The 25225-nt window shown below is 41.2% G+C and overlaps 1 protein-coding gene and 1 long non-coding RNA gene across 3 annotated transcripts in view; one reads left to right on the top strand and one right to left on the bottom strand.

The window, feature by feature from the left end:
- The window catches only part of GRIN2C (glutamate ionotropic receptor NMDA type subunit 2C), a 41865-nt gene extending 33118 nt beyond the window's left edge, over window positions 1-8747 (top strand). For both annotated transcript variants that reach the window (XM_072403943.1, XM_072403944.1), the window contains exons 11-13: window positions 152-339; window positions 5110-5342; window positions 7183-8747. In XM_072403943.1, coding sequence (XP_072260044.1) covers window positions 152-339; window positions 5110-5342; window positions 7183-8223 — 1462 coding nt within the window. In that variant the 3' untranslated portion in view covers window positions 8224-8747. The remainder of the gene's footprint in view (window positions 1-151; window positions 340-5109; window positions 5343-7182) is intronic.
- Window positions 143-24870, bottom strand: LOC140325860 (uncharacterized). Its single transcript, XR_011919741.1, has 3 exons — window positions 24381-24870; window positions 9812-9893; window positions 143-329 (listed from the first exon to the last, which is right to left on the bottom strand). It is a non-coding gene; the product is annotated as an uncharacterized lncRNA (long non-coding RNA).
- Between the last annotated feature and the right edge of the window lie 355 nt (window positions 24871-25225).

Below are 25225 nucleotides of genomic sequence, written 5' to 3' on the forward strand. Positions count from 1 at the left end.
TGGTATACTCATATTCATATGAAGCAAAACAGACTTGTAACTGTTACATTGAGATAAATTTTGTCTTTTGCCATCTACATGTAAATTTTTTCTTAAAATATTCAGAGCAGTCAAATTTGCCTTTTGCTTTTCTTCTCTTATCTTATGGTAGAAAGTTGGATGCCTTCATCTATGATGCAGCAGTGCTGAATTACATGGCAGGGAAGGACGAAGGTTGTAAGTTGGTTACAATTGGAAGTGGGAAAGTCTTTGCTACAACAGGCTATGGCATTGCTCTGCAGAAGAACTCACGCTGGAAGCGTCCCATCGATCTTGCATTGCTTCAGTTTCTAGGGGATGGTAAGTATTACAGTCAATGTTGGTCTCAGAGCAAAGCACAGAAAGCTGGTTGGTCTACTTTACTGATCCCACATAGAGATATGTGAACACAGATGTAGAACCTGGTATTCAAAAGAATTTGTGACATATGCTGTGTTTTCTGTGTAGTATGTCCAATATTCTGACTTATTTGACTTTTTACATGCATTGAATGCATTTTAATGTAGTTTTCCTAAATTAAGTTCTACACTACAGAAGCTTTTATGAGTTTGGCATGTGTAATATGTCACAGTATTGGGATAACAAAAACAAAGAGAGTGTGGAAATTCCTGGTTCCTAATGTGCATATATGGCATGAGCTAGATAGCTCAGAGGTCCACAGTTCCCTACTCCTCCTGCTCCGCCAACCTCTACCAACCTCCACCTCTTTTTTAACCCAAAGAATACAACCAACCACAAATTGGTTACATATATATCCTTAAAAACAATAAAATACCATACAAAACAATATTTATACATCTTTACAACATGTAACCTATCAATCTTCTTAGCTGCAGATCTTGGAGGACATTATAAGCATACAACACCAGGCCTGAAATCTGTTAAATTGTTATTTTTGGCCCAAGCCACATTGCACTTCCTCAGGGGCAGATATCAAATACCCACAGACCCACTCCTGGCCTCTCCACCTGTACATTACCATTTTCTTTGTAACGTGGAGAGCACCACAATGAAGATAGGTCTCTCTACTGCTCCCCAGCACCACCAAGGCTACAGCGTTCCAGGACCTCGGCCGCCCATCAATTGATACAACATACCAGACATGCTCATGCCCCAAAAAAAGCCAACATACCAGGTATACTCATACCCCAAAGAATGCCAATATACCCAGCATACTCTGACCCCAAAGAATGCAAGGGTGGCAAGCTTTCTCCAGCCAATTTTCTAGTGACTTATTTTTCCCCACCAGCTCTCTGTCACTATTCTGAACCCCACTCCTATTTCTCCACTCCCCATCAATTAAATTACTGACCTTACCATAAGCACTTTCATTTAACCAATCCTTATCTTACTCCCTTTGTCATGTTCCTCCGTGCCTATATTTTTTTCTTTCTGCCTCTGTTCCTGTCTTTCTGTCAGATACCTGCTGCTTGAATGGTGCATCTTGTAACAAGTACATTGGCACCCTGATAAAAACATGCAAAGCTCAAAGACCACCTTGCCAAGGACATGCCGCCATAGAGAACGTTCTGTAAACATATTAACATATAGGATCCTTTGATAATAACTGGGTGAGAATATAGCACATTCCACCAATTACATCCTTATTTCGGGGGATACTTTGCTACTGACCAGCATGAACACTCTGCCGGGGATATATATTGAGCATCAGGAACACTTTGCCAGAACATTGCCATGATGAACAAAAGGATATGACAAGCAACGCACAACTTAAAGCTTTCATTGGACAATAAACCATGGCATCTTCCTGACCTTGTTGATCAACCCTAATAGAGCCCATTCACACCTCTGCATGGTATCATAACATATATATGAACAGGAGAGGATTATCAATCTAAACTACAGCTCATGGATGTTTATTAATCACATATGAAATGCATTTTATACAATATAATTCATGTGTTTAACCACAATAAAACAGCAAAGTGTGAATAGTCCTTAACATTTCCTGTATCATTGTACTGACCTTTTATTATTTATTCTAAAATATGCCCTTTAACTGGTCTGACATATGTTTGATCAGTTTAGCTAAAACCGCTGTAACTGCAAAAACCTTCTGTGCCATAATGCGGTACTGAGTGCAATAAAATGCGTTCCATCTGTACAAAACCTCTCCATTTCTATGCAGAGCAGACAGGATAAAATGAAATGGGAGTACAATAAAATGGCTGCACAGCTTTGTCCGTACAATTTGAATTCCTTGTAAATCATGCATGCATTCTAAAGTTCTGGCCATCAATCACAAACACAGAGTGGAATCAATTTATATAGAGCAGAAAGCATTCACCGAACTTTATTTCAGTACTGTCATTTGTAGGAGTCTTTGACAAATAGCAGTCAATTAAGTCTAGACAAACACCATACATAAGGTTGAAAATAAAATCGCCCTGTACATTCAACTTGCTGGTTTTTAGGACTGTAAACAAAAATGATCAGGTTTATGATAAGCATGAAGGATCTTCTTACTATTAGGGTTAAAAGGAATGTGCCATCAAGGGGACAAAATAGGAACATATTTCTGCCAGGTTATTGGCCAGGATGTGGTTATAGAATAGTACAAAACTCACCCTGATTAAAGCCATGTTAAAAGAGCTTGAAGTTTTGTGCCATCCTGAACTTATTCCTTCTTCACCTCTTCTAAAACCCCTTCATATTTTGTTTAGGGGAAAATTATGAATAACATTTTCCAACATGCCTTGCATGGGTTTTAGTATGCTCTCAATTCCTTCATCTTCTTCCTCATACACAACAGCTGGTGGGTTCCTTCTCTATGTGTGAATGGATTTCAGTTCTGGAATACCATGAATCCAGGCTACATGATGATGTGTCCCCAAGGGGCAGGTTCATGGCTGTCTGGGTCCACAGGGAGTGTGTTGGATGACCCTGCCCATCACTCAACTCGAAGACAAGAGGCTGCAGCAGTATAAAGATTCACTATGGTGAAAAGCACCTGAAGTGAAGATGCACTGCATGAGCAAATCATTGGAGTTTTTCATTTGCTATGGGAACTGGAATTTTGCTTGATAACTGCACACATACCATATATTAGGGCAATGCAATAGGCTAAATAATGCATACATGCACAATATCTGGAATAACCCTTCTACATGGTACACCTTCTTTCTCTTTGAACACAGCACACCATTTTTATTCTGTTCATTATAGTCTGGTACATGGGTGTAGTACATGTACATGGGTCTGGTACATGTACATGGGTCTGGAATTGGTTAAAGAACAGAAGATAAGCAGTTGCAAATGAAATGTATGTAAAATGCATTGGTGTGCTTCAAGAATCAGTAATGGTCTCCATCCTATTCAGTCTTCTTATTTATAACCTGGTGAATTGAATAAAAAGTAGTGCAGCTTAATTTGCTGATTTCATACGATTTTATAAATGTAATAAAACCTAGCATGCATATAACATATTAATAAAGTAAGCAGATGTGACATGGTGGCAGCATGTGCAGTAAATGGCAGATAAAATGTATGTTGGCAATGTGAGATTTTGCACTTACGTTAGGTATAGCAGTAGCATGCCCTAATATGATAAATGGAATAGAGTTAGGAAAAAACTATTTGGGATACTGCTTTAATGCACTGTTGTAAAAACAATCAAAATCTTACAACAATAACTGTGTGTAATGTAAGTGTATTCCGTGTATAAATCACTCCTGATATGTGTTACAGTTTTGTGCACCATAATGTAAGAAAGTAAGGAGATATGGAGGGTTAGCAGCCAAGGTAATATAAGGGATAGGTTTACCAATGTGGTTAATCTCCAGGGGAACTAATTCACAACTTAAGTCCCTTACTGACCCTTTTCCGGGATCGGGTCTGTACCATTATCCAGAAATTCACTGACTACCCCATTCCCTGGGATCTGGTCTTCTTACTTCACCACCATAACTCCATACCCTTCAAGGTCTACAAGGATTCTGTCTTAGTTAATGACACCTGTACCTGTATACCTTTACTCTGGAAACAACAACCTACCCCCCAACTGTCCTACACTGGTTCCGCAGGTTTAATGACAATAAAATAACAAAAGATCTTATTACCTCCCTACCCCTGGGTTAAAAAGATAAAAAGAAAATTAGGAGCTTTTTTGTTATCATAAAGTTATATTTGTTATCTTAGAGTTGATTTTATATACAGATAGTCCCTGAGTTAAGGACATCCAATATATGAACGGGGTTTCCCTGCTCGCTCGTGTGCAGGACGGAGGCTTGATGGGGGAGAGGGGGCGGTTCGCATGACTTGCAGAAGAAGTCTTTTGGTTGTAACTCTTTTATGACCAAGAAAAACTCAGCAGTTGTTTCTTTTTGCATATCAAAGCACAGCTTGCTCCAGACGTTAATGAACGTCTAGGCTCCATAAAGTTTTTTTTTTTTTTTTTTGTGATTAACTCACAGTGAGAATTTTATACAGTAACTGACACCACACTGCCTAATATAATGTTGAGACAAACATCTGTCCTAATTGCATTTATTAAAATAATTGTACCTGTTCCGACTTAACTACAAATTCAACTTAAGAACAAACCTACAGTCCCTATCTTGTATGTACCTGGGGACTACCTGTATATGCTTGCTTTATAAAGTAGAGTATGATGCCAGACACACTAAAAAACAGATGTTGTGTTTATTTACAATTTAAATGTTTTTATTAATAAAAAATAGATGTGTTTTTCCAACATTTTACAAAGGAGTTTCTTGTGATAAGAATGATTCAGCAGTTCTTTAAATGTGGAATGCCCTAATACACCAGATAGTAAATCAATAACATTATCCCAAAATAAATTGGATTCTTTTCTTACTATTTATGGTATTAATGGATATTGAGGATATTATTTTACATATTTGACCTGGAGAATTGATTTGACTTCCTTTGTAGAAGGATTTTGCCCTGGGATTGCCCATAGGGTTTTATATTACCTTTCTCTAAAATAAAACTCTTTGAAGTTGGTGAACTGGAAGAATGTTTTTTTTATTCAGTTGTTTACCCATTTTTTGATGGTGCCCTAACAAATTTATACCTGTTTTGTATAAGGTGAAACTCAGAGACTGGAGACAGTGTGGTTGTCCGGCATATGTCAAAATGAGAAGAATGAAGCTGTAAGCAGTAAACTGGACATTGATAACATGGCTGGAGTCTTCTACATGCTGTTGGTTGCTATGGGTTTAAGTCTGTTGGTCTTCTCATGGGAGCACCTTGTGTACTGGAGGATGAGACACTGTATACCCAGACCTTGTGTGGAGCAGAGCCTGCTTGGAATCAGTCGGGTAATGAAACACATGTTTATTTCTGTATATTGTATTGTGTTTGGGGAAAAAACTAAAGTAATATCATACTGGTGAAGAATATTTCACAATTATCTCTCTTGTATCCAATTTAGGTTTTAGGGCTCTTTTCAAGTTTTAAATATTTATTCACATGGTTGAACAAAGCCTGTTGTCTACAGAGCTCAGTAGCTAAGTAACTAAATGCATAACTTCCTCCCTCTTCAGCTCTGTTCGGGTGGGTCTTTTCTTTCCTTAAAATAAATCTCACAGTTCTCTATGACATGTTTGCACCTATATTGTAGGTTTATTTGTAAAATATAGTTTTTATAAAAATTGTTAGACAAGATAGAAAACTTTAGTTTAAAAAGCTTTAGAATATACATTTAATTTTTTATTTCAAATTAAATCAAAAAGAGTTCTGGTTTGATCAAACATGTAGGACATCAATGTGGGGGCAAAATTTTGTAACTTTTACAATATTTAGTATGATGTCCATATGTCTATAGCAGTAATGTTTTACCTAGGGAGGGAGATGCTTAATACATTAAGAAGCCCATGACCATATGTGTGCAGTTCTTTATGGACTTAAGCATTTGTGTGGACGTTCCTAAATAGCTTGTTTTGACTATGGGTAGTAGTTCTACTGAATCCCTACAACTGTAAATCAACCATACTGACAATGACCAAAAAGTCCTCAAAATAAAGAATAAAGTTCCATAACTGAAGAAACATTCAGGGCTTTCGTACAGTAAAAACACATTGTAGCACCAAACATTTGCAGACTTTTTGGAAAATTTTGTGGCTTAGACATGTGAAGGCAGATTTTAGGGATCTCCCTGGCAGTGTAGACACCTTTCCAGCTTCTGTAAGCCAGTGGTCAATACAAAAACAAAAAATTATAAATACATTTTAATTTGACCTACAAGTGTTTTGTGATGCAGAATAAGCAAATTATTGGGTGTCGCCGGAAGCACACCGGAAACTCCAAAATATATATTAAGCATTTGCTTTGTAGCAGCAGGACCTGGGATTCTCTATGGCCTCTGATCTAATATCTGATGACTGCATAGCTCAGTGGTGATAGGCTTTCCCCATCTCCACTACATTTGCCTAATGGTAAAAAGCATTATACAGAACAATATGGCTCTGTTAGGTCTGTGTTGTTTATATCATAAAACTTTCCTGTACTTAAATATAAGGGATTCTGAAATTTTACAACATTCTCTGGTAAAGAATATTCCAAATACATGTGTTTGAAATTACAGCAATTAGGTTTTCCACCATAGAATCCTGATAAATGTCAGATTTATCTATTTCAAATAGATTTTAGAATCTGCATTAAAAAAAACTATATTTTAATTCCACTTAAAGTGGAACTAAACCGAAAGATAAAAACAAATCACACTTTCTTTGATCCGGTCCCCACGCCATTCTGGAAGTCTTCTTTGTCCCAGCGTGAAGGAAGTGCCAGACACTGTCATCTTCAGTCCTCTGTAGTCCTTGGTGTGAGATCGAGTGACAATGCCCGCTGTAAAGGGGGAAAAAAGAGAGCCAATCTCACTGCGCATGCAGATCAGCATCTCTTTGCCTTTATAGAATGAAAATGCCCCTTCTAAGGGAAGGAGCCAGGAGCCTCCCTGGATGTATGACTTAGGTATCCCGGGAGGCTTTGTGCTCCCATTCAGTCTTGATCACCCCAGAGAGGTCCTTCGACCCTTTTATATAAAGCAAAAACATTGACTTTAGGTCCGCTTGAAATATTTTTTGAGCAATGTTTTCTTGGGTATTATAAACAGTTCATCCAACATACTTTTCATTATGTGTTTCCTATGTTTTTTAGGGTATTTATAGCTGTTTTCGAGGGGTTCAGAGTCCATCCCATGGCCCCGCTTGCCCTGACCCTGATGTGACAGGAACTCCTGTACCCGTTAATGTTTTGCGGGTTCTGCAGACAGCCAAGGATCTTGTTTCCTCCTCCGCCGTTGGTGGTTCCCTGGAGACTGCATCACATGCATTACGTACATGGAGACAGAGAAGTGAGAACTTGCAAGCAGTTTTCTCAGTGCAAGGTTCACAACAACAAGCACAGCCCAATTCATCCCCTCCTTATGCTGTTACTTCAAAACCTTTATTACCTGCAGTCCCATCTAACAATATATCACTTGTTTCTCCTACTCTGAGATCAACCCAAGTTCCATGTTCTCCAAGAGAAGAAACAGATCCTAAGCCCACAACTATAAACACGTGTATTATTCAAGACACTATGCCACAAATGTCCATCACTATCCAGAATGAAAGTGTTCGGAGAACTGAACCTGGCACAGCAAGTGGAAACTTTGATACCCCTCAACCTACGACCTGCAAGAGATGGGAACTTTTGGAAAAAGCACCCACCACTTCCTCAACAGCGGTTCCTCACTGTAGTTCTTGGTGCACACCAATCCCCAACCAGGTATCAAGAAGACATATCTTGCTGTGTGATTCATTTCACAGGAAGGACTGGAGGCTACACCAGAACTGTGGGTGCCCATCATACTGTTCCCTCCCTCATAGTAATCAAGCCTGCTTTTTGTGCAGTAGTAGTCCTCCTTTTGAGCAAAGAGGGAAAAAATGGCTTAGTCCAGTTTACCGTAAACCCTCCCAACAGGAAGCATGTTTTGCTGACCCAGTCTCTATATGTGCCAAGGCCAGCACTCTAAGCCACAAGGACCAACATACTGCTTATAGTGTAGCATCTGTAGGGAGGACTGTATGTCACAGCAAGACGAGAAGTAGAAGAAAGCCTTCCCCTTTCCCTTTAGGAACATTTCCAAGTGAAAGATCAAGAACGCACTACCCATCAGAAACATGGAAGAGAATTAGCAGAGAATCTGAAGTGTAAAGTTTGATTGGAACACAATAACAGTGTTATTATTAACTATGGCAATAAGGACTGTACCAGCTTTAATGGATGCTATTCAACTGCTGAGGCTCAGGTACAGGTGGCACAAATACTCTAAATCTATTTAAAAAAAAATCAATATTCTCAATGGCACTGATAAAGTTTCAACATTGATACCCTGTCAATTAACATCAAATTTGTCTATTAAAGATGTAATCATGCTATTTACACAATATTCTTGCCAACATGTTCTCGAACATTGAACTCTATGTATTCCCCCACATTTGTACTGAGGGCCTAATGTGTTTTTCAAATATGCAGTGGTTATTTTTTAGGTTGCCCCTGGTCCTGCTTGTCCTTAAAAAAAAGCTATTTGCCTGAGATGGTTTTGTGTTTCATCTGAAATTTAAGCAGCAATAAGGTATTTCAGTGATCTGAGAACTGCAAAGATCTATGGAAGATCAAAAATGACAAAGTATTCTGGTTTTATCCAGCAATGTTTACATAATGCCTGCCCTAAATAAAATGCCTCCATGTCTATGAGTATTCATTATTATTGTACAAATAATGCTTGTATGCACCTTATGTAAATTCATAAGAAAGCTGAAATGGTCTGGTATGTCAATGTACCCAAAGATGTTAGAGCAGGGGTTGGCAATCTCCGGCCTTTAGGCCAGATGCGACCTAGCCGGTAGTTCGTTCCGGCCTAACGTCCCTTGGCCGATCTGGCCTAATGCCAGCAGATCGGCCAGGGGGCGCTAGGAACTAACAGAGCCGATGGAGCTTCGGAGCTGCCAGAGCTCCAGTGCCGCCCCCTTGCAGTGGCTCCCCTATTTACTGCGGCCGGCGTTGATACTTCCGCCGCCGCGGTAAATAGGGAAAGCTCTCTGAAGCTAAATCCCTCTCCTCCGCAATGCATACGGAGGAGAGGGATTTCACTTCAGGGGGACATTCCCTGGTGGTGGGTGGAGCCATTAGGGCGGGTCCGGCCTTGTGTGCTCCCGCCCACCCCATAAATGGCCCAGTGGCCATAAAACTTTGCCGACCCCTGTGTTAGAGGAACAACTTGTGATACCTGAGATTTTAGTAGGACTGAATGGTGGTTGGTCTGTTTATAGGTTACATTGAGATCATTCAACTAATGCGTATGGAAGAGATGAAGTGTTTGTGTATGCATGATATATAAAATAAAAAATAGCAGTTACTCAAGATTTAGCTGACATCATATGTCTATTCTAGTTTTAGAGCTTACAGTCTAATATTGTTGAAGCACAAAAACATGGTATAAATAATAATATTACTGAGCCTGGCATCAGGTGCTGTTGGATAGATGATATCATTATCTGAACTGCAAGCAGATATAAAATATACAAATGAATGTAGCTTTGTATTCAGCAAATACATCCTTAAATTTATTTTTGGAATTTGCTTATTTCCGGATTAGACTTGAGGTAGATTGCTCATAGCAGTGATTTCCAAACATATCCAAGTTCCTCTGATATTATGCAATGCTTACATGAATCAAATTAACTGATTGCTTTTTATTGGTTAAGTGACATAATTATAAATGACACTGCAGGGATCTTACCATGCATTTCTGTTCTTCTATACTTTTCATTAGCATAATGAGTTTTCTATGACTTGTATCCCTTTAGTTGGACACCAGGGCTCTATTGGAAAAGAGAACATCTAAAATCAAAACTTGGTTTTGCAGGGATTCATTAGTACAATTTATACAAATGATTACAAAGCAACTGGTATGAAATGTACCATTAGCATATGATTCCTGATTGGGACCTGTAGAGCACTTCCTATGTACCCTTTAAACATTTTGTCTTGTAAGTTCCTGGCCAATTTTTACATTTTCCAACCACTCCTGTTGTGACGATTGGATTACACTAATGATTTTATCAAGTAGGTGTGTTCATAAATTACTTTTCTCACTCTTGAAAGTTCTCAGGCAACTGTGTAAAGTGTATCTGAGCTAAAAATGATGATTTACTATGGTTTATGGAACATTTTGAAATGTTGAATGTGCCTATTTAGGTACCTTGGTGTATGTACCTTTGTCTGGAATTCCTCCTAAAGACGGCAGCGCCAATCGTGGTACATAGTGCCTGGTGATTCTTGTGCTTACGGTTTCAATTTTGTATTTTTCCAATGCAATCTAAGGCACTGATACCTCTGGCTGCTAGCCTTATGAGATTTGGAGTGATATTTGGTGCTGGCACAGTTATGTTGCCCATTGTTGTAGCATTTCTTGCTAGAAACTCTAACACAAGGAAGCACAGCCCTATCTCTACCAAGATGGAAGCCTTCACTGTGCAAAACAGATGGTAAGTTATGAATGGAGAAAGATTTGCTGCAGGGACAGCATCCTTAAGGTTTTTTTTATAGTATAAGGTATTAGAAGTTGAAAAGCATATTTTTTTATTTTCTCTGCCATACAAATATCCACCCCCAACTGCTAACGGGTAAAAAAAAAGTCAGTTGGCCAAGTTGTGGTCATGGTCAAGGATGGCATGATAAAAAAAACATAGCATGTGAGCTCCAAATTTGGCAGCTGCAGGTAATCACTGGTTCAGATAGTTATCTGTATTCATCACAATGGTCAGCAAGAAATGGATGTGGGCAATGAATTGGGAGAGCCAGATCTTTATATGCCAAATGATGTCAGCCTACTGCCAACAGCCTATAATGCATACACTATATATGAGTTATGCACTAAAAAGAAAGAAAGAAGCGCCCATAGTAATAGTAAACCAGAAACAGCCACTTCCCAAAGTTCAACATATAGGGAATATTTTAAGCCTTTAAGGGCTATATGATTAAAATTTAATACCTTTTATTATATGAAAAAGTAGAACACACAACATACAAAATAAAATTTAAAAGTCATAAAAGTTTCATGCAAGCTTTGTAGAAACCAAGTATCTTGATGGACATGGTTTTGGGGAAGTATGTAACTATATTTATGACACTTCTGTGCTATTTATGAGCTTTTGTGAAACTTTTTATGACACACGTGAAACTTGTACTGGTCCACAAGGAGTGTAAAGCTGGGAAAGTGAAGCAATGAACAGAACTTTTAGGGTTACTGGATGTAAAGTGCTATTTTCTTATTGTTGAATGCAATGCATGTGTCTTTTTAATCCAAACTATGTAGCTTTAGGGCTACAATAGCAACCAATCTAAATCAATCATTCATTGAACTGACTTCCAAATACAAAAATCTGATTGGTTGCTGTGGATAATGGAACTTTACACATCACTGTTATTGCTTTATTGAATTAATAGGAACACAAGCCACAGGGGATGCTTTGACCTGGTATCTTTTTAATTCTCAGCTATCAATTGGAGGGAAGATAGACAATAGGCTTCCTTATTGCATTTCATTCAGTTTCCAGGTTTTGCTGCATGTCTGCCCCTGTACACAACACTATCAGTCACCAGAAAGTGTGTATTATTCAGCAATACCTAATAGGGATGTGAGTGACGTATCTTCCAGCTCAGGGCTATATATCACTGTACTATCAACACAGGACCAAATTACAAGAACCGATCAGTTATTTGCATCCACATGCAGGCGATTTGTCACTGACATAGAAACTATTACTTTTGTCACAAAGACTTATGTAAGTGACATATCAAAATATATAACTTAAAAAATGATCAGTCAAGCAGCTTTGATGAAATCAGATACAAATAACCTGAGAAAGTCAGATTGCAGTAGACAGCTGATTATACTCTCGCCCGACATCCTAATTGCTTTAAAACTGTTCTATAGCTTTATCTTTCATTTTTGCATCATTTGATATGGTTCAGCAATGCATCCAAACAGAAGAACACATGAAAATGTGCAGGTGATAACCCTACAAGCATGGTTCAAAATCCTGCAGGTTGTTTTAGTAAATACTGCCAATGGTAATGTCCTTTCTCTGCACACGGTGACTACTATACAACTAAGCATTAGAAGCTGCAGCAGGTATCCTGAGCCAAACTCAAATCGACTACAAGGATCATACATTCCATTATTCATTAAGTGTGCTGTCCTGGCCCCTATCAACTATTTTTTTAAGCTCCATCTTTAAAACCATAGCAGTGGTTTCTATTTGCCTCTGTATTGTGCAAGGGATGAAAGAGACACACTTTGTGTAAGCCACTCGCATACTATATGTATTCAGACTACTTAAGTAATTCAACAAACTGACTTCTAGCAATGAAGTTCACATTTTAAGACCCAACACATTAAGGCAACCTTGAAAACCATAACCCTACCAATTATGTACCCAACTGGCACCGTAGGAGCCTTTTTGCTTGCAGATCCCTCCTTGACTTGGATAAATGGATCCCTACAGATTTTCTGGATATAGAAACATCTGCTACATATGTATCCTTTGTAACTATGTGAATATTTTGTATTTAATACAGTTTATGTATTTTTCAGGGTTTTTTAATATGGAATTTTCATCCCCTAAAAACCTTTTGTTTTCTCTTCAAACCAAAAAAAAAAACTTGCTCTTGGCTTTAAGTTTAATTGAAGAAAGACTCATAAATGTACAGACATAGTGGAAAACTATACATGACATTGAAGTAATGGAAGCTAATTTCAGTTTGCCCCTTCTTTTTCACATATATATATTTCTTTATTTTTTAAAACTTTCTTTTTAATTTCCACAATCAGCAACAAATACCTGGGAATCCTGACAGTTCTTTTCCTGGAGCTTTTTGATGCCTAGTACAGAAGCAGATCCATACTTATGTTGACAGTTTGCATCTCCAGCTCATATTTGGAAACAGAGAATATTGTGCCAATACACAGGGTGCCCATAGACATTGGGTGATTGGCGGGGTGTGGGATCCAGCCTTTTTTAGATTGGAGTAACTCCTAAAAAAGCCCTGGTTTTTGAAGTGTAGCGCCATGTCCAGCCAACATCCGAAACTCCAGACTCAACAAGGGGTTGGGAAGAGGGTCCATGAGAGCAGACTTTTTCCACCTCCAGCAGCAAGACCTAGCTCTTTAAAATACTTTGTCATCTGGAAAGGAAGCAACTTTTTTCCTCCCTCCTAAGATCTAAGTAAGTGACCCTGGCACTGTGACATGGCCCTAAGGAGACAAAAGTTGGCAGTAGGTGAGGTATCAAAGAAGATGGCATTGGTAGCTATGGAAGAAGAGCATAGAAATGCCATCAGTACACCAAGGAATATAAATATTTCAAGTTCTGCTGGCACTCCCTGCTTTACTGTTCTACTGTAATACTGAGCATAGTATTTATTCTGCATTCACTGGGAGTCTGTACTCCTCTGAATTTCAAAGGCGCCAAGGTTTACAATCCTTCTGCATTTGCCTATGCCCACATTGCTGGAAGAATGCTACACAGCACAGACCTGGCAAAGTGTTTCTGCTAATACCATTTACCCCCCTTCCCCATTGTATGCTGTACAAGAGAGGTGAAGAACATTGAAGCATAGGAGCCAGCACTCCCACACCATTGTATGTTCTACAAGAGAGGTGAATAACACTGAAGTCCACTACCAGGGCAGTAAATTCTGCACCTGTTCATGAGAATGGTGCACATACCATGGGCTAGAAGAAGGAAGCGAGCTGTCAAATGATGAACGTATTTAGCAGAGGCTATTTATTCCCAGAAAATAATGATGATTATTGATTTCTATAGCTCAATCAATCGTTGTGGCCCTTAACAAGATAACATGTATATGAAGGCTTGTTAATATAGCTAACATAGTACATTGTTTTCAAGGACATTGCAGCTGTTTCAGATTGAAGGGCACAATTTCTTGAAAAAGAATGTAACTCGAGATGGCTTATTATAAAATGTATTGTCTGACATATCCCTGCTTTTCCTATACATATGGCCCATTGGGGTAGAAGCTTGCTGCTGGTTTCTACCACATAGTACTGGTGTACTGTAGAGTACTGGTCATTGAGTTGCAGATTATAGAGTGAATGATGACCTTTCAAGATTTATTGTACAATTACACCTATGCACTTTTGTTATTTTTTATGTCAACATTGATTGTTGTATATGTATCTTTTGCTTCCCATGGGTCTTCAACAAGTATCTAGTTTGGTATGCGGCTGTTTAAAATCAGGTCATCAATTACTTTGGTGTGTCCTAGGAACAAGCTAAGGTAACCCATACATAGTTGTATGTTCATTAATTTATGGCTTTGTTATCTGATGGTAAAATGACAATAGTATAGAGATTATAAAGAATAAGGGAGTTATAAAGAAAGTGGTAGAGCTTACAATCTATTAGGAGCAGTGCATTCAAGGTGATCTGGATCACAAAGCTTCCATGCCTGGGCCTGGGTTTGTCAGGATGATAAAATAAAGTTCTCCTATGTAATTTTAGACTTCCAAAATTTTTTTAAAAGCTAAAGTTAAATATGTATTATTTATATCTTGTTGCCTTCTTGAGTTCCTCCTTTACCTCATCAACATGCAAATAACTTTTTTAAAGTCTATTTTTATTACATTCCTTATTTTAGACCCAATGACATCATCAATGAATTTGTGCTTCTACAAAGGCAGATCTTGCCTGGTGGGAAAGGCCGGCGGGTACACTAATATCCTCCAGAAAACAGTAGGATGTGGAAATCCCCACATAATGATAATAAGCCCCAATGGATGAAAGGGGTGAGCTAGGGGTAGTAAGACTGGGCAGTAAAAAGTTTTAGGCAGGCTTTCTTGACTTAAATTAATGTTTAGGTCTTTAGGGAACCCCTTCTATAATTACTATATCTACAGCTCATAGTACATTAGTATGGTGGTCAGTGGGAAGAATGCCTCTTACATTGCTGGCCAGCTGGAAGACTGTCACCCTTACAAATAGCTAATAAGATTATTGGGGTCACTTAAACTGACCTGAGAGGCACAAATTGCTCACAGAACCCCCAGCAATCCCTGGAGGAGCCCCAGGGTTCCACACAACCCTAATTGAGAATTATTGGCCTAGATGATGCTGAATATTATTGTCCCAGTCCCATTAAGGTGGGCTCTATCTGACTTTTTAAACTATATATTGTAATTGAAAGAAGCTTTCTGTTTGCAACAAAATCAGAGTATACAATTTCACTACAGTGAAGGACTGTGCAGACTGAAGGTAAGGTTGGAGTACAGCTTTAAGAACTAGCTACTTCAAATAGTGTTTATGTTAGATTTAAATTTTTTCATTATTAATTAAAACGAACTAAGCAAATAAACCAACAGATGTCATTTTATCTCAGACTGGGGTGAAGAATAGAGGCCGAAGGCATTATACTCTCATCTGTTGCAAACCAGAAAATAACATCAGATAGTTCTAAATCTATATGCTGATACACAGACAAGAGAAAGTAGGACACAGAGGGCCTGACTTACTAAATTATATACATAGATAATAGTGCATCAGTTGTGTGCAGACATCCAAATCCTATCCATATGGTATTTATTTCCACAATGCACACACATACATGCAGAATTAACCAATAACATACATACATATGCAACATTTAGAGGAATTACCTGCTTTACTGCTTTACAATGTATACCCGATCAACCATAACTGTGAAAGGCTAAGCCTTCGTATAACAAAAAATAAAATGTCATTTTCCCACATTGAATAAGATATAGCATCTTCCATTTCACTTACTGGAATCCCAGGCCATCATACCCCCCCCTCCCCCAGGGGTACAACATGAAGTGGCCCTGGGCTCACAGTATTCCCAAAAAGGATAGTTCTCATTAGTGTTTGTGTTCGAATTGGGGTCGCCCTTATGTTCGACCTGAATATGGCTGTTCAAATTCGGGTAGACCTTCACCGAATATCACATGTTCGCGTGTTCAAATCTGGCCCTCCCCCATAATGCTAGGGCCCTCCAATAGGAGCAGCGATGCTCTCCTCCATCTTTGTGGTGGCAGGCAGAAGATTGGCAGATTGGATTGTACTGTATTGCTTCAGTCCTGTGATCTACTGTAGATAGGTAGAGTGTTTGTTAGTTAGTCAGATAGATAGATAAATAGTCAGTCAGTGTGTTACATACAGGCAGGCAGAGGCAGGGTACCCTCCCTGACAGCGTGCACACTATCACACTTGTACTGAGAGACAGTCAGACAAAGGCAGTGACTGACGTCACATCTGTATACTGTGCTGCATATTACAACCGTCACCGCTGAAGGACACTGCTGCATACAACACACACAGCGCACTTGCATCCCCCACCCCAAAAAAAAATAAAAATCTGTTTACTGTAAAAATTTACACTTTGTTAACCATATTGGCTCCAAAGTATTTTGCAGGGTGTGAAGCCACACAAACATTTCAACTATTTCAACAACATTTCAATGTCTAGCCAAAGAGGAAGGGGCAGCTTTGCCAAGGGTGGCAAGCAATGCATTATGGGTTTGTTTTTAACTGCAGACCCAGGAACAAGAAGCCAGACGGACTTTAGACATTTTAGAGCTGCTGGTGGTGGTGTGCGTTCATTATTACCACACCTTAAACAACAGGTAGTAGAATACATGACCCAGACTGGTTTATACACCTGTTCCTCCTAGTTCTTCCTCCTTGGCTGGAAAGTTTTGTGGACAGCAGTACGTAAAGGAGTCCCACTGGAGGGTTGGAGAGGCGGAGCAGAACGCATTCCTTGAAGATGCTCAACTGTTTTAGTCATCTGACGAAGAGAGTCAGTTCACAGGCTTTCCCTCCTCTTACTTTTTACCCGAACACTCTGAGCAAGACGAGCCACTTCAAACTGGCTCCAAAAGGCTGCCGCTTCCTTTCAGCACTTACAGGGAAACTGTTCTCTTCTAATGATGATGATGATGTCCCTGATCCAGCATGGGGCGAACAAGGAGATCATCATAGGCAGGAAGAGGAGGAGGAGGAGGAGGAAGAAAAGAAGGAGGAGGTTGCAGAGCGCAAATTTAAAAACCCACAACCTGGACGGGAACACCTGAGCAAAGAACAGAGCTCTGTGCGTCGACCTACGCCCCAGAAGCAGGCTGCTAGATCTTTCTCCACTGCCTTTCATCCTTCTGCTACCAAAGGTCCCCGTGCTGCTGCCAGCAATTTGAGTGGTGCATGTAGCCGAGCTTTACAGTTTTCTGGCTCCACCAGCGGTGAGGAGGAGCTGCAACGCAGATTGGCTGCTGTTTGTCGCATTGCTAACAGTCAAGACCAGGCATCATTGCCGTCCCCCACACCTTCTACCCCATCGTCCAATCTTTCAGTGGTTAGCATTAGCAGCATTCAACCTTCCATTCCCAAGATGCTGGAGCGCAAGAGGAAATTTGGCCCAAATGACCCCAAAACAAAGCTAATCAATGCGGCGATTGCACAGCTGATTGCATTAGAGCTCCTCCCTTACCGGCTGGTGGACTCTAATGCGTTCCAATACGCATTTCTCTGCACGAACCCACAGTACGTTATGCCCAAGTGGCAAAATTTTGCACAAAAATGTGTTCCTGCTTTGCAAGAACACGTGCAGAGCAATGTGTCCGTGGCCCTGCAGTTTCTGGCAAGGTGCATCTGACAACTGACAGTTGGTCGAGCAAGCACAGTGTGGGAAGATATATTTCCTATACAGATCACTGGGTAACTTTGGTGGCAGCAGGAAAAGACACAGCTGTAGGAAGGCCTGCATACCTAGCTCAGCCCAGAGCAATATCCTCCTCGACCTCTTCTTCCACCTCCTTCTTTGACTCGTCTGCTTCAACCTCTTCCTCCAGGGATACTTTGCCGTGGACACCCAGCACCTCCCATTCACCAGCATCTATTCACCACCAGCAACAACCTGCAGTTAACTATCTCGGTGCACAAGTCAGACGTTGCCACCCAGTCCTGAGGTTGCAATGCCTCAGTTCCCTCAGCCACACGGGCGCAACCATTCTAAGTGCCCTGCAGGAGGACATATGGCTAACTCCCAACAGACTTCAGCCAGGCAAGGTCGTGTGTGACAACAGGGCCAATCTGCTGGCAGCCCTGCCTTCTGGGAAACTTACACACATACCTTGCCTGGCTCAGGTCATGAACCCCATAGTACAACTCTTCCTTGGGAATTACCCAGGCCTCCAGCCATTGTTGCTGGAGGCCAGAAAGCTGTCAGCGCATTTCCGCCGGTTGTACACAGCCAGTGCCAGATTGGTGGATTTACAGCGAAACCTCAATTCCACCTTTTACATGCTGCAGCAGCTTGCTGAACGACAAAAAACAGTTGTATGTGGCAGAGTCTGTACGTTTGAGATGCTTACCTACATTATGGGCAGCATGGTGGCTTAGGTGTAGCACTCTTGCCTTTGCAGCGCTAGGTCCCCGGTTCAAATCTCAACCAGGACACTATCTGCATGGAGTTTGCAGGTTGTCTGCGTGGGTTTCCTCCGGGTACTCTGGTTTCCTCCCACATCCCAAAAACATGCAGTTATGTTAATTGGCTTCCCCCCAAAATTGGCCTTAGATGGTATAAATGACATATGACTATGGTTGGGACATTAGATTGTGAGCCCCCTTGAGGGACAGTTAGTGACACAACTATGGACTTTGTACACTGCTGTGTAATATGATGGTGCTACATAAATACTGTGTAATAATAATAATTACCTTACTTCAGCCCTGTGGAGTGGCTGCAAATTGACAACTTGTGCTATGTATTGGCACCTTTGAAGGAGACAACTAGCATGATGATCAGGCCTGTGTCAGTGACACCCTCCCCATCATATGCCTACTGGAACAGATGATGGTGGAGCTCTGACATGACACAGAGCGGATGCTGCAGGAAGACATGATGTTTCAAACATCATCTTGGACATGCATACCTACTAGGCATAGTGTACTGCAAATCCAAGAGGATGAGGAGGAGATTGCAGGCATGGGGGCAGAGGAGGATACATGGCATTCACCCAAACACAAGGTGGCATGTTCTGTAGATGGCCAGACCAGGTGGAGAAGGAGGATGACCCTGTGCTGTGGTTTGACCCACAGGGGTTCTGGGTCCAGAAGTACCTCAGTTTTGAGCCACATAACAGCCTTCATGCAGTAGTGCATAGCCAAAGATCCGTACATAAAAACATAGACTGACAAATATTGGATTGCTACATTGCTTGATCCATGTTACAAGCTTGAGATAGAACAACTCATCTTGCCCCAATACAGGGGACCTAAAATGCAGCACTACTAAGAAGTGCTTGTTAGGGACTTGTGCTCAGTCTTTCTATATAGCAAGAGCAGCAGGGATCCCTATGGCAGTTCCAGGAGCCATGGCAGCCAAACTACCTTAAGTGGCATGGGTGGCAGCAGCAGGAGAAGTTGTCTAAGCCAAACTATGCAGGCTTTTTTTAAATGGAGGAAAGCCGCCAGTTGCCAATGACGGTCAGCAGCGCTACTCAGTCTTGGTGCAGGAATACCTGAGCTCTACATGGGACATCTGCAACCTGCAAAGTCAGGACCCGCTGTGCTACTGGGTATCAAAGCTTGAGCAGTGGCCGGAGCTGGCAGAACATGCCATTTAGATCCTTGCCTGCCCAGCCGCAAGTGTTTTATCTGAAAGAGTGTTCAGTGCAGCTGGGGGCGTAGTGAGTGACAAGCGCATTCGCCTCTCCGCAGAAAATGTCTTTTATTAAAATGAATAAGGCTTGGATCAGCCTATAACTTGCAATGTAACTGGATAATTTTTGTACGGAGGACTATTTCTGCATTTCTCTCCAAAAAATATAGATATTTAATTCTGATACTACTTGCTATCTATCCAAAAAGGCAGACAAATTTCTGTATTTCCCTCAAAAAAATACAGATATTTTATTCTGATACTACCGTATTTTTCGCCGTATAAGACGGAATATAAGACGCACAATTTTAAAGGAGGAAAATCTAGAAAAAAAGATTCTGAAAGATTATTCCCCTTCTGATCACTCTGTGCTTTTTTTCTATTGTACGGCAGTTAGGACAGGGAACAGCAGGTGGCGCTGTGCCGGCTTCTTTCGCTTTCCTTTACAGACAGGAGAAAACACGATGCTGGCAGAGGAGAGAAGAGAGACACGCTGCAGCCAGAGACACACGCAGGATCGGGTATCGGGTGAGTATATTATTTTAATTATTTTTTTTAACACATTTGTCGTATAGGACGCACTAACTTTTCCCCCCCAGTTTTGGGGAAGAAAAAGTGCGTCTTATATGGCAAAAAATACGGTACTTGCTATCTATCAAAAAAGGCCCACCTCCTCCTGCTGCTGATGCTGCTGCCGCCTGTCAGTACTCCATTCACTAAAACTGTACACTTCTGGGTGTCATTGACGATGGACTACACCCAGCTCTAGATGCCAGTTACCAATGCTGCCCACGCTCTGTCTCAGGGTCCAATGCCTCCTCCTCCTCCTCCTGCTGTTACTGCTGCCGCCTGTCCATTACCCAGCTCTAGATGCCAGTTACCAATGCTGCCCACGCTCTGTCTCAGGGTCCAATGCCTCCTCCTCCTCCTCCTGCTGTTACTGCTGCCGCCTGTCCATTACCCAGCTCTAGATGCCAGTTACCAATGCTGTTCATGCCGCATTTTACAAAGTTACAGCTAGCAGATAGGAAAAGGCAGTCCTCTACACAGCAATGTCTCCAATAGCTACTGCCCCTACACTGTCCATGTGAGGGGAAGCCTCAGCCTCTTCACATTCATCAATAGTTGGAGCCTCTACAGTCTTAACCTCTTCATATTCACCAAAGTCTGCAATAGCTACGGCTTCTACACTGTCCAAGTCAGTGGAAGCCTCAGCTTCTTCAAATTTACCAATAGTTGGAGCCTCCACAGTCCTAACCTCTTCATACTCCCACTTATCCTACACCTGTCATGTCACTTCACAGTTGCAGACTAGAGTCAGGCTCAACAGGGTCTCCTTTCCCCTCTGATTCCGCCAAGCCCGTTCCCTTGGCTGTGGCTTCCCTTCGCTAGACAGTAGGTAGGGACAGTGGAATCTTGTTCATCCATTCATGTTCCCAATAGCTACAGCTTCTACACTCTCCTTATAGGTGATGACCTCAACCTCTAATGCCGCCCTTGCTCAGGGTCCACCGCCTCCTCCTCATGCTGTTACTGCTGCTGCCTACCCAGTACCCAGCTCTAGATGCCAGTTACCAATGCGGTCCACGCTCCGTCTCAGGGCCCACTGCCTCCTCCTCCTGCTGTTGCTGCTGCCTGTCAGTACTCCATTCACAAAAATTGTATTACAGACTTCTAGGTGGCATTGACGATGCACTACACCCAGCTCGAGATTCCAGTTAACAATGCGGTCCCCACTCCTGTGAGGCCTACATAACTTGTAACAAAGCTTTGTAACTGGCTAATCGACTGATAGACCCCCCTCAGGACCCTCTGCCTGTACTCTGAAGCCTGTGAATGGCTTGTAATGGAGCAGTGAAACCTGGCGGCTAATTTTTGGACCAGGGGAAACCCCCTCATGGCCCTCTTTGCCTGTATAAAATCTGGCATGTTCCCATGACCGCCCCATAAAATGGTCTTGCCAGCAACATAAAAAAGCCTTCCTGATTTTTTTTCTTGACTTGTACAGTGTTGTGCAGAGGTGTGGGAGTCTTGACATGTCTTTTTAAATGTATTTGTAGGCTGTAGAACAGGGGTCAGCAAACTTTTTTGGCTACTAGGCCATTTTAGGAGGTCAAGAAGACACCCTAGGACGGACTCTCTCTCGAGTCTCTCGAGTCCTGAGCTGATGGCTCTGCCCCCCACCAGGAACGCCCCTGAAGGGGTAATCCCTTTCCTCCGCAATGCATACGGAGAAGAGGGAACGCCCCTGAAAGGAAATATCTCTCCTCCGCAATTCATACGGAGGAGAAGGAATGTCCCCTTACCCTGGCGGAAGGGAGGCATAACAAGGGGGCTCAAGAGCCGCGGGTTGCCGACCCCTCCTGGCCGGGATTAGGCCAGATCAGCCAGGGGGCGTTAGGCCGGAACAGACTATTGGCTAGGCCGTATCTGGCCTAAAGGCTGAAGTTTGCCTACCCCTGCTGTAGAGGCTCTACACAGTCCATTCGAGTTAATAGCTGTCGAATCGAATAGTGAGATATTCGACCAACACTAGTGCTCACATGTATTACATGCATGGCAATCAGTCCAGAAGTAAGTGCCCATCCACTCCCCAAAGAGGAACCCTCACTTGTCATGTGATCAGCCTGACATTTGCAAAACTTATAGCGTACCTAAACTCAGAACTTTCACGTAGACAACCCTTTTATGTTAAGTAACAATTCTGGTTGTTTGTATTTTTTTCAAACTGCAACACCCTTTTTTTAAAGCGTGCAGCACCGCCTAGACGATCAAGAATGAATGGAAGGGCAAAGCCTCTCAAGGATTCCTACGTCACGTATCCCAGGAGGCTCTTGGGTGCTCCTTCTGCGCATGCCCGAGCATCTCGGACATGCACAGAAGAAGCTTTTTCAAGAAAATGGAAACAAAATTCCCAATCTCACGCATGGGCAGTGAGATTGGTATTTTTTTTCCAACCTATATCACCCAATCTGGCACCTCGGTTGGGTGCGTAGGAAGAAGAACCCGGAAGAAGAGGAGGAGATGGCAGCGCCCGGCGCAGCCACGGGTAGCAAATGACGCACGACCAGATGAAAGACACCTCCGGACCGATCAACTGTCCTGCGGGATTGAAGGTAAGTCTATTTTTTTTTTTTTGTTTTGGGCATTTTTCAGTTTACTTCCTTTTTGATGTGGGAGTTCAGTGGATGAAGGACACACAAAATATAAAGATGAGTTTTCTGAGCTAATACACTTACTATATTACTATATTTTTTATTTGTCAAATGTTTACATGCTATAGCATAATTTATCGGAATAAAAGGTAGAAAAACAGCATTTTTTTGGGGTAAAATAGGACCACATTGTGTGAACTGAACATCATTATACTATCAACTAGATTTAGGTTCAGGGATGTGTGTTTGCTGTGTGTACTTATAATGTAGTATTATACTTAATGTTAATGTAGGCCGGCAATGTAAGTGTGCCATAGAGACACCAAGGCACCAAGATAGGAGTTAGAGTTCTGGTGTGACACATAGGGGTCTATTTATAAAGTAGAGAATCTGACATTCACTGAAACATTCTCTGTTAGGTCCATGTGTTTCAATAGAAGTAACTATTTCTTCTCAAAGGAATATTTCAGTAAATGTCAGATTGACTGCTTTAAGAATAGACCCCATAGAATTCTCTGACCTTGTTATGTTACAGTCCAGGTCTCTGTCACTAAAACTAATATATGAAGTAAGGATGGAGGGAAGAACTTAAGATACAGGGCTTTTTTTACCACCCAATACAGCCCTAGGCACACCAAGGATAAAAATTAAAAAAGCCTATGCAGTACATCTATCCAATACATCCACATTCCACATTTTTTCTCTTCTACAAGTACAGAAAAATACCATTATTACACAAGAAAATGAACTCCTATTAAGGGTGACAACACAGCATTTTTGTGAGCCAATGTCAATCCATACCCCTGTCCTTAGCATCAAAGCAAAGGCACTAACTGACTTTTTGTTTCAATATTAGAACTAGGATAGGGGGTAAATAGTCCCCTTTAGGCTGTGTACACACATCAGATAATTGTCGCCCGAGCTGTATGGTTGCATAATGGGTGAAAACCTGACACGTGTACAGCAATCAACCAACATTGTTCATCAGTCTGCAACAGATCAATAAACAAATATTGAGAGTGATTGCTATGCATGTCAATAGAGGAGAGCCCAGCGGAGTGCCACTAGCTTGTATTCCCCCCTCCATAGAACATAATGGACACTGTGTGTATAGCACTCATTCGATCATATGTCAAAATCATATGTGTGTACAAAGCCTAGGGTAACATAAGAAGTGTCTTTCACTCCTAGACATTTTCAGATTTGAACTTGAAACCCCTTCATCATGTATCATGTAATAATTATAGTCTGTGTGTTAATAACTTATTTTTTCAATTTTGTATTATTACATTGATTTATAAATACTTTTATTCCTTAACGTTTTACCTTTATTACAGTTGTAATACATCAGATCCAAAATGACTTATTTACAGACCTGAAAGTGCAGCCAAAATGAAAAGCCATTTTTCCAAATTATGGGTAGCTGTTTTTCATCAAAGTAATTCTGATGTATCATACCTGGCTCCTGAAGGGCGAACAGCGTGTCCTGAGCAGGAGATGATAAAGCAAGGTACATCTCCCATTGTTGGGTGTCTTCCTATTGGATTTATCAGTGCTGCCTGCCCTGAGCACTATTTCATTGTAGTAATAAGAAATAACCCCCTGGGTACACTACACTGATCATGAACATTTAAAATGTATGTAAACCCAATTAACTTTTAAGAATTAACAATTTTTTTTAGTACAAATAACTTCTCTTATTTGCTTTAATTTGTTTTATACCATTCAAGGCATTTCGTCACATCTGTTCAAGTATAAAAAATACCTGTTGAACTTAATAATAATTCCCATCTGTTCTGAGCCCTGAGAAGGATTCTGTATTTTACTAACAGACTATGAGGACAAAGCTAAAACCCTTTATGGCAATATCTGCCCAGTGTTGTCAGACACAACTGGAAATTAGGAGCAGGGTTCATTTCTGGGTTTTATTCTGTAGGATCAAATCCTTTACAATGATAAAACCTGGAGAAAGGTGCAGCATCTGTCTACAAATAAATAATATGTGGCCCGTGTGTGTCTGTGTGTGTTTGTGTGTACAGGGAATCGCCTACGTTTGTAGTGGGCGTGGCCTGTGCAGGGCCGCACAGACCAAGTAGGACCCGCACAAACCACGCCCACTCTGATTCAAAGAAAGTTCGGCGTCCGGTGTCAGCGTAGGGAACTTTCTTTGAATCAGAGTGGGCGTGGTCTGTGCGGGTCCTACTTGGTCTGTGCGGCCCTGCACAGACCACGCCCACTACAAACGTAGGAGATTCCCCGTCTACTGCACAACACATAACAACACACAGACAACACTGCACACA

The sequence above is a fragment of the Pyxicephalus adspersus genome, chromosome 3 (assembly GCF_032062135.1).
Source record: "Pyxicephalus adspersus chromosome 3, UCB_Pads_2.0, whole genome shotgun sequence".
NCBI lineage: Eukaryota > Metazoa > Chordata > Amphibia > Anura > Pyxicephalidae > Pyxicephalus > Pyxicephalus adspersus.